This window comes from Vespula vulgaris, chromosome 2 (genome assembly GCF_905475345.1).
Source record: "Vespula vulgaris chromosome 2, iyVesVulg1.1, whole genome shotgun sequence".
Lineage (NCBI taxonomy): Eukaryota > Metazoa > Arthropoda > Insecta > Hymenoptera > Vespidae > Vespula > Vespula vulgaris.
In genome coordinates this window covers 11,137,558-11,148,492 of record NC_066587.1, presented here as the reverse complement: position 1 = coordinate 11,148,492, position 10,935 = coordinate 11,137,558, and the positions used below count along the sequence as shown (strand labels likewise).

General features: G+C 40.0%; 1 protein-coding gene across 1 annotated transcript in view; it reads right to left on the bottom strand.

Annotated features, from left to right (window-relative positions):
- Window positions 1-822: 822 nt before the first annotated feature.
- LOC127073059 (homeobox protein B-H1-like) overlaps window positions 823-10,935 on the bottom strand; it is a 26,079-nt gene continuing 15,966 nt past the window's right edge. The window contains exon 3 of the mRNA XM_051014078.1: window positions 823-3,399. Within this exon, the coding sequence (XP_050870035.1) occupies window positions 2,895-3,399 (505 nt within the window). The 3' untranslated portion in view covers window positions 823-2,894. The remainder of the gene's footprint in view (window positions 3,400-10,935) is intronic.

Below are 10,935 nucleotides of genomic sequence, written 5' to 3'. Positions count from 1 at the left end.
AAAGAATTTTATTCGAGATAATATTATCAAGGTCTTTATATTTATAGATTACTATATTTAGCAATAATATATTTACATAAATAATTAAATATAATACTTACAGATGAGTAAGAAAGGTGATTCTAACACGTGCTGTTTTGTTATTGTTTGTTTTATTTTTATGTCAGAGTTAGTCATATACCATATAGATTTCTTATTGTTAGAACATAGATATACAGTTCATTGTCGCAGTCAGTCAGAGCGTGGATACAATACAGTTTAATTCGGGTCTCGATTAACTTGTACATTTATACACTTTAAGATAAATGTATATTGTATTTATATGTAAGAGAGAGAGAGAGAGAGAGAGAGAGAGAGAGAGGGAGAGGAACTGGAATAATTATATTTTTAATATAATCGTTTATCTTTTCAATTCTACGATTCACCAGCGACTGAAAAAAATGAACTGTTCCTTTGAATTATTACCTACTTACTTACCTACGTTGGATCATCGTCCTATAGGGAACAGCTTAAGAATCCGTTGAAAGTAGTCATGTGTTTTGTGGAGGATGTGAACGCGACTCTGTGTCCGCCGCCGGGGAAAATCGTTAGTGTCAGGCCAGCGGCTGACCGCTAATGGGACCCAAATTAATTTCACGTAATTGGGGCTACACAAGAGTGTGCGTCGCCGTCCCGGGCTACTCGTTTTACCCTAATAGGAATAAAATAAGCCCTTGTGCAGAAGGCGAGAGAACGCGCCAACATAATTGCACCGTCCGCTTGACCAACGCCGGAAATAAGCAAACACGATTACGCCTCGAGCACGATGTTCTACTCTACAAACTTTTTATTCGTTAGTGTCCTTGAGGAAAGGGAAAATTGAGCAGGTAAAATATGTCGATCTAAAGATAATTCGATAAATTAGTTGGGGAATCAAAGTGTTGGTGGTGATGATGGTAATGATGGCGGACGGGATGGGAGATTCACGAAATATAACGTTTAAATTTAGTATAATATATTTTCCATATAATAATTCTCGCTATACAGACAATATTTTACAAAGCATGATTTATTACTAGTCTTATGTGTGGTGTGTGTGTGTGTGTGTATGTATGTATGTGTGTGTCTTGTATAATCATGTACTCGCTACGATACTTGGATTCAAATCGTACGGCGCCGCGATAAGTCGCAAAGTATCGCCGGTGCCATCGTTTGTTACTTTTTTTTTTTATTTCGTTATTCTTATTACTTTTTCTTTCTAACACCATTTATTCTCGGTTATAACCGTTTTACTCGTCGTACTGTCCTAATATTTATACATTCATAATACTGGTTTATTTCATTTTTTTTTAAATCGAACGCATCGTGCCTCTTATCAACCTCTTGGTAAATATAAAATAAATTTCGATTTCAACTAAAAACATTTATTTTCTTTTATCGAGGAACAAAATGAAGGAGGATAGATAGAAGAAACGATCTCTGGTTTCTCCTTGAACGATCTATCGACGCTTTGACCGTTGAAAAGCGCACGATACGTTCACTTTATTTCTTCTCTCTCTCTCTCCCTCTCTCTCTCCCTCTCTCTCCCTCTCTCTCCCTCTCTCTCTCTCTCTCCTTCTCTTCTCTTCTTCTTATCATCTAAAATAAGATTACAATCATTTTCTTTCTCGGAAATGAATTTCCTTTTTCATGTTCTTCAATATTTACAAGATAGTTTCATATCACGTCCGGACTCCAAGCTTCAATTATTTTTATTTTCATTTTCATTTCACGTTTATTTACAGTACCTTCGTACTTTGAGCACAATTAATCGATTTCACTTATATGTGCTTATACACTGGTATCTCGAAGTTTCTCGATCGTGGACCGACGCGTTTCTCGATCATCTTCTTTCTTATTATCTATTTACGACGAGATCATCTCGTCGTTTTTGTCTAACGAAGAAAAGGAAGAAAGTAAGTACTGGGTTGCGTCTCAGGTTTCCAACGGGAGGAACTTACGACTGTTATTCACCAAACATATCTTCTGTATTTCCAAATTCTCGTCCACCTTTCATCTTTCTTCTTCTTCTTCTTCTTTTTTTTTTCTCTTTTTATTCGGCGACCGTGTGTAATTTCGTGTCATTTTAGATCTTTTCCCCCGCGGCTAGGTATTCTCTAATGTCATATAAATTGTAGATTCGCGTTTGTGCACGATCGGCTCGCTTCGAAATAAATAGTTCGACGAGAAGTCTCGCCTTCGGTTTCTTTCTCCCCTTTCCCTTTCTCTTCCACGACGTGACTGACTATACGATTAAACAAAACGAAAATATTTCGATTTCGATTACGATCGATAAATCGAAGAGATTTTTCTCAAACACGTTCAAACGAAAACTGATAGTTCTCTTTACGAAATTCTCGTTTCGTACGTTTATTTATTTTACCAACGTTCCGAATCCCTGATTTTCTTTTAAAACCGCACAACACTTCCTGCATAAACTCATCGCCCAAATAAATCCCGGATGTTCCATGTCATGTCACTTCCCGTTTCACTCGTTATTATTATAAATCGGATTTCGGTCGAATCGAAGATACACAACACTTCGTGTCTCAAGTATATATCGTCATAAACGATCGTATTTATTTATTTGATTTCTTTTTTTTTCTTATCTTTTCTTTTCTTTTCTTTCGTCTTTTTTCTTCCTCTTTTTTTTTCTTTTAAGTACGTATTCGGTATTCGTAAGATTCTTCTTTCGTATTATTGCGAAGAACGAGTTTTAAAGTTTGAAAATCATTATTATTCTCGCAGCTTTCTTGTCGTTCGTCGCATTATTTGGGAATTTTGCTCATTATCTCCATTATTCGGAGGATCAAAGCATATCCTTTCGTCGTTCATTCGAATCGTTTCGGCGATCGATCGATCGTTTCGTCTATGTCCTAAATATCGTGTATACTTTCTTCGTCGCTATCGGCTTTTATACTTTCAGGAGTGTCTTCTCTTCTAATCGGTGATCCTTCTCGACTCCTGCTCCTATCCCTTTGCATCGTTTCTCTATCCTTCCTTTCTTTCCTGCTTTCTCTCTCCCTCTCGTCTACCATTTCAGGACTATCTCTGTAATAATTGCTCAAACTGGATAAACTCGAACTGGCAGCGAGCGAACCGAATGGTCCAGCACTGGGTCCAGCGAGGATCATCGTAGGTGGGTACAGTCTGTAAGGTAATGGCTTCTGTAAGGTAACAGCAGCCGATGCTTGTTGATAAAAGAGTTGATTCGAAGGTAAAGGATGACTCGTCGCATAAGGGAAGTATCGTCCTGCAGCAGGATGCGTCGGAACGGCTGCTCCAGCTCCGCTTCCGTAAAATTGTTGAAAAGCTGCGACAGCGTAGTTGCTCTCAGCCATTATTTCAAAGCCAACCATTGTCTGTCTCTTCCATTTTGTTCTGTAACATAAGGAAAGATAAAGAAGAGATTAGAAAGAGAGAGAGAGAGAGAGAGAGAAAGGAAACAGGTAAAACATAGTACAGATCGATAACTATAGTAACAAAAAAGAACGTCTTTTTATGTCTCTTTTATGTCTACTATAATCGACTCACGAAGTGGCTCGTAAGTAGAATATGTCTCGGTTGGGTAGAGTCTCTAATCTCGCACGACCTTTCGAAAATTCGAACGACCGTAGATAGTATCCAGTGGTGATTTGTCGGAGGTGGTATTTAGCATAAGAATCGTTTTGATACCGATGAAAGAGAGAAAGAGGGAGGGAGAGTAAGAGAGACGGAGAAGAAAGAAGAGAGAAGAGAGAAGAGAGAAGAGAGAGAGAGTATCTAAAGCAATCACGACATTCTCGGCAATTTCCTCTCTCTCTCTCTCTCTCTCTCTCTTTCTCTCTCTTTCTCTTCTACCCTTTGTCGTTCCACTCCTACCTACGACTAGCAACTACTAACGTTACCACCACTACCAGTGCATTTCCACCCTCTTCGAGTATGTAAATCCCGATCTGGGACAATTACGCTAAAACGGGCTGGCGTGCCGGCAAGCGGTTACGTTGGCCACACTGCTGGAGGGCTTATTATACTAACAAATAGCCCGTGGAGTTCAGTGCCTAATCATCGCGTATCATGCCACGCACACACGCTTAACGCGCTACACCTGTGAAAGTACCCTTAGACTTGGAAAGACAGAGACAAAGAGCGAAAGAGAAAGAGAGAAAGAGAGAGAAGTGTGTATATATATATATACACACACACATATATAGTTACATTTATCGAACTCGTCGCGTTTGGGCCTCGAAAAAGGCTCGCGTCGGCCGGGGCGAGAAAGCGAGATGGTACGATAAAGAGATAGAGAGGGTGAGAGACTCGGTTTAACCCTCCTCCTCCTCCCCACCTTTACCCCACCCACAAAGTAATATTCTCGAATCTACGGAGAAAATTACGAAACCCTTATACGAGTTCTTTACACGAGGCATGTACCGATTTTCCTTCCTCTCTATTTTGTAATTCTTACAGTCCCGCCATCTTTTTTTCGACGATACTTCGTTAACAAAAAAAAAAAAAGAAAAAAGAGAAAGAAAGAATGAAAAAAGAAGAAAAAACAGAAAGAAAAGATAAAAAAAGAAATAAATGTAATTTCGTTTCATCCCGGAGTTTCAGAGTTTCCGATGAATCGCGTCCTGTTCGAACTTCCTGATGCTTTCTCTCGTGAACGATAAATCAGTCCTTCGTGGTGTTTGCGAATTTCTCGAATCGTCTCCCTCCTCCCTCTCTCTCTCTCTCTCTCTCTCTCTCTCTCTCTCTGTGTCTCTCTCTCGAAATTCGACGATAATTAAATCCCGTCGCATCGGAGTAGGTACATTCATTACGTACGCTTCGTTCTAATTTTTATTTTCTCCTGATTCTATCGGAATGGGAATCCAGCCAAATGACAGAAACAGTGAGAGAAAGAGAAAGAGAGAAAAATAGTGCGAAAGAATGAAAATTTGTTTGGGTCGATGTGCGAAAAGGGTGAGGGGAACCTTCTCGCGTTTCGTTGTCCAGAGTAATTAATAATCAGCAGAGAGATTCAGGCGACGGGCGAGGGACAAAGCGGCTCTAACGGATATGCAGCTCGCACGGAAAATTCGACAATTAATATATTCGGTGCACTCAGTACTCTCCTCTCTTCCCTTCCATAGGAAGAGGGAGGCCTATACACACGTGTGTTATGTTGGCCTCGACGAAAATGTGGGCCACTCTCTTCTCTCGATATGCCCCTGCTCGCCCTTTTGTGACGGTAGACGATAGGGGAGGGGAGGTAGCAGTAAAATCGTTCATGAATTTTAAACAGGGGCCTCTGAATCGAGCCACAGGATCATTTCTCATTTTTCTGCCGACACGTTCGAGAGAGCACGCGAGAGAGAAACAGAAAGAGAGAGAGAAACAGAAAAAGATAGAGAGAGAGAGAGAGAGAGAGAGAGAGAGACGTAAAATTGTAATGAAAACCATCGCGTGCGATTATGTGATGAGTAATGTTTTTTAATACCCCCACTCTTTTGTATCGAGGAGGGTTGCCTTCGGTCATTTCGAGTGCAGTCACTCTAAAACATCCTTAATTGCGGTACTCGCTTCCTCTCTCTTTCTCTCTTTGTAAAAACCCTTCGACGGTTCTTCCAACGAATAAGACAGCCACGGGAAAACGTGTAGGACCCGTAGAAAGAGCCGAAGTCATTGATTTATCGCTCGAGACGTCGGTCCTAGGAGAGGGCTGCTCGATCTTGTTCGGCTAAAATGGAACGTAAAGGACAGGGAGAGAGGAAAGGAGCAGAGCTAGAAAGAGAGAGAGAGAGAGAGAGAGAGAGAAAGAGAAGGAGGGGAGAAGTGCTTGATGGTGCCGGTGTGGACGAAGAAAGTGTAACGATCGTTTCCATCGGACTTAATGATCGTCGACTTTTCGCCTCGAAGGTGAGCGCTTGTTCTTATCCTTTTTTCCACCAATGGCTTTCTGGGAATGACGTTCTTCGCGACGATCGATCTCAAAGGTGCTAGCAAGTACCTAATTCTATTCGATGCCATTATTGGCCACTAGGAAGGAAGATTTCTTAGATTCGCATAAAGAAAAGAATGGATAACAATTTATTCGACAATTATCTTTTTTACTTATTTTTGATTTTTCAATAGATCATCGATAGAATCTAACGATAAATTTGAATTACCGAAACTCTCTCCCTCTCTCTCTTTCTCTCTCTAGAGCGCGCGCGCGAAACTAAGCAGCTAAGCGATGAAAAATGACGCAAAAAGAATCGTCAAAGAGGGAGGACACGCTCGAGAAGGAGAGTTAATGCATTTATAATGGTGGTTGAGTTTGGTGTCTGCTTTTGCGGTTACAAGTCCGTGCGACACTAATGCACCGAGGCTGCCAGGTCGGTTTGCGATAATAATGGCACGAGAGCGAGCGAGAAAGAGAAGGAGAAAAATAGATAAAGAGAGAAAAAGAGGGGGAGAGAGAGAGAGAGAGAGAGATGTACGACATATTTTCAAATTATTATTTGCCTCAGTGACTGCGAGACACATGTTTCACGGGATAGAAGGGATGGTAAACGACAGGCTGTACCTATTTCGTCCCATGTGTGTTTCCACGTGAGAGAGAGAGAGAGAGAGAGAGAGAGAGAGAGAGAGAGAGAGAGAGAGAGAAGGGGAAAGAAAAAAAGTGGATGAGCGCGTTAAAACGATTATGCGCTCGCCGATGCACCTTTCTTCCATTGTTGTAGAGAGACGCCGGGACGATATTAAAATGTAAAACGCACCGGCGGATACGAATTTATTTATTTTCTTTTTTTTTCTCGTCTCATCCCGCGCGTACGATTATTACATCGACAACGACGACGGAAATGTCACACTAATGATCGCTTGTAATAAACGAATAATACTAACCCAAGCGATCATCCAATGAAAATCATTTATTCGATTTACAAAGTAAGTATATACCTATGTAAATACCTATCTATTATCATTGACTGGCCCAGGAACGATATTACATTTACAATAACAAGCAGGCTTATGTAAGTCCGTTAAGTCGTCGTTAACTTACCGGCAAAAGTCCAGTCATCGTTCGTCGATCCGATTAGCCTCGTTTTCAAAGTGGCCTCTCGTGAAATTTCAACGGATAAAAATCGTAACACGAATTCGTTCGGCAGTCTACGACGAAAAGAGCAGTCCTCGACTTCTACTTTCGTGACAGGACGAAGGAAACGTTCGTTTCGTGACAAGGCGATTCGAAGGCGATGCGATGAAGAGGATCGCGCCCCGAAACGAGTGCATTCGAATAAGTTGAAGTATCGATAGTGTTACTGGTAGTAGTACTAGTAGTAATAGTAGTAATAGTAGTAGTAGTAGTAGTAGGTAGTAGTAGTCGAGGAATCAGGAGGGTGATCCGTTATGAAGCAGCGGTTTACCGGCGCCGTGGGAAGCTCGTGTGTGCTTCCGGCTGGTGTCGAGAAGCCTCATGAAACAACGCACCGGATTCTCACGATTGCCAGCGTATCAACGCGCCAACGACATCGTCGTCGTCGTTGTATCGTCGTCGTCGTCGTTGTCGTTGTCGTTGTCGTGTCGCAAAACCGACGACAGCTTCGAATAAAAACAATACATAGTCTTCTTCTTGAGAAATAGGAAGAACATTTCAAAAAGACGTTCCTGATCTTTCTCTTTCTCCTTCTCTCTCTCTCTCTCTCTCTCTCTCTCTCTCTCTCTTTCTATCTCTTCTTCTTCTTTTTCTTACTCTCCTTTTTCACGCATATCAGATCGATTTTCTAAACGTTTTCTTACGAAATATAAAGAGAAAGGGGAAAAAATAATATCAAGTTGACAAGACGATTAAATAGAAATAGCAAAAGAAGCCATGTAAACGCGTACTTTCTTATGTTACTTAAACACGTTAGAGGCGATAGGCTAAACCAATAAACTACTTAATTGGGATCGTCGATAGCGTGCATTCGTTGTTCGTTAGATCGCATTACGTTTATTACGAGATATTATTCCGCAGATCTCGAGCTCGATAAAGTATCATAGCTTGTTTGCGGTCTAACGACCGATGCCACCTAACGAGCGCAAAACCATGTGAAAGGTTCATATTTTCCCTCCAGAAATTACGGTGCAGTCACGTTCGCCTAAGCGACTGCGGGGCCGTTGGTATACTTTCGTATATACATAAGATCTCGTTCACTTCGAGACTCTCTTCCTTTGCGAGGAAAAAAAGAATCTTTCCTTATTTTTTCTTTCTCTTTCCTTTTTCTTTTTCTTTTTTCAAGATTCCACGTGAAAAACTCACTGATCTCTTTACGTTTCTCGTCCAACTCGTAAATCCAAAACACTTTGGTCGAGCTTACATGAGAGAAGATACGTTTACGAGAGTGGATGCTGTGTATCGTCCACGTAATCTCGATCGCTTTAATCTCTTAGCTACATACAATATATATATATATATATATATATATATATATATATATATATATATACACACACACACATGCGCGCGCGCACACACACACGTACACACACATATATATAAAGGTATGCACAACGATGGGTTCCATACACCGGGCCAGCTTTCGCGCGTCGCAAACTGCATCGTTCAACTATGTATCCTTCTCTCTCTCTCTCTCTCTCTCTCTTTCCTCTCTCTCTCCTCTCTCTCTCTCTCTCTCTCTCTCTCTCTCTCTCTCTCTCTCTCTCTTTTGTACGCGTGAGAGAGGATCCTGCCCTCGGGACGTGACTCGTAATTCTAGAGTATTATGCGGTAGCTCGATGGTGCTTTCTATCTCGGCTGACGTTTTTTGAAATCGCTACCCAAGCGGCTCCTTTTACTCGGAAGTTTAAAGTAACCGAGATCATCTCCTTGCGATGATTCAAAAGAAAAAAATGTGTGTTGGAATCGCACGATTTCAATTTTTTCGTCCTTTCGTAAATGTCAATAATTTTCAATTTCTCATGTGTCTACATATGTAGCTATCTATACATGTTTCCTCTCTCTCTTCTTTTTTTCTTTGTAATTTCTTTAAAATCATCGTCTCATAAAAGCGTCATTTCTAAACCGATAAACGACACCGTACGTAAATTGATTTATATAAGCAACGTGAGTGCATACTCACGATGCACGTGGATAGGAAGGTGGTTGGCTGCTTTTATGACCGTCTAGGTAATTAACCGATAAGTAGGAACAATTTACCGTGAATAACGTAACAAGTTCTAATGACTTCTAAATAACTAAACGATCGACTAATTGACGTTTTTCGAGAGAACGGAATAAAAAAAGGATGTGAATTGCTATTTTTCTAAACGCATGTTTACAAAGATAGTAACCAAAGTTTAAGAGATATAAGAAAAATCGCTTGCGGATTGAAGTCTTTCAGATTGTTATAATTGACGTTGTTTCGCGTTCGTTATTATAAATAAATAATAGATGAGTTATTGATCGTGTGTACAAAGAAAGAGAGATAAAGAGAAAGAGAGAGATTCGGTGGAATTTTTTATACTGTATACTGATTAATTTTTTATGGTGATACTGATTAATATACGTAAGATTAATTCGAAAGGATTGTTTGATGTCCACCATTTCCGTTTAGACTTTAAACGCGTAAAAAACATGAAGAGGAAGAAGAAGAAATAGAAGAAGAAGTAGAAGGAGAAGAAGAAGAAGTAGAAGAAGTAGAAGAAGAAGAAGACAAAATCCGTCGTCGTGGCGCCCAAGGTGTGGCCGGCGCCTCTCTGCGCGAACGAGCCGAGTCATTCGAAGAACTTACGAAGCAACAAAAGTTTAAGCGGACACTTAAGAAGCCAGCCGACAGGAGCGTCACTAATTTTCCTCAGCTTTTTGCGTTCTCTCTTTCTCTCTCTCTCTCTCTCTCTCTCTCTCTTTCTCTCTCTCTCTCTCTATCTATCTATCTCTTTCTTTTTCTTTCTCTTTTTCCCTCTCTTTCTCTCTTTTTCTCCTTTTCTCTTTCTCGCCTATTTCTTCGACCTTTCTTCAGCTTCATCGTCGCTTTCATCGAAACCTGACGATCTTACTTCGATACACACGTGCCTTCGTGACTTCGTCCTTTCCTTCCTTCGACTAATTAATCTCACCGTGACGTCCCTACCCGAAAAATTAATTAACTGTTTTCAAAATTACCTCCGATACTTTCTCGACAAATCTCAGATAAATGAAACTTATCGAAACATTTATTTTATGAAAAAATTAAGATATATTTTGTAAGTACGCTAATATTTTTCATCTCTCGGCATGAATAAAAGTTTTATGGTAATTAAGAATTTCTCGAATAACTCTTCAATACTTTTCTCGGACAAATATCGGATAAATAAAACTTGTTAAAACGTTCTTATTATTCGAAGAATTAAGAAATATTATAAAAGAAATAGTATTCGTCGTATTCGGCAAAATGAACGATTATTGTTAATTACTCATTTTCAGAATTACCTTCGAAACCATCTCGACAAATTTCGGGTTAATGGAATCTATACAAACGTTTATATTTTTCATTCGAAAAATCATTCGATATCTTATGAGAGAAACGTTAGTATTTTTCGGTAGAATGAACATCCATCGTTAAGTTACTCGCGTCGTTGCTAACTGACAATTTAATGATATGGTTTTTCTCTCTCTTTCTCTCTCTCTCTCTCCGTATATATATATATATATATATATATATATATATATATATATATATATACTGTTCTTCATACGTCTAACATATTGTACGTCACGATCCTCAAAGAAGATCCTCATTAACGATTCTCTTTTCTTTTGAGAACGCGTTCGCCGCTTGTCTAAACTAAACGACCGATGAGAACTCGCGTAGTCACGAATTGTGGGTGTTCCGACGGTAATCGCCGCCCATTCAGTATGGTAGCCTCTAAAGTGTAAAGGAAAAATGCAATGTACTTTCCTCTTTGCTTCCTGCGAATCACTGTGGCCGGATGGTCGAACAAATTACATCGTTTTAA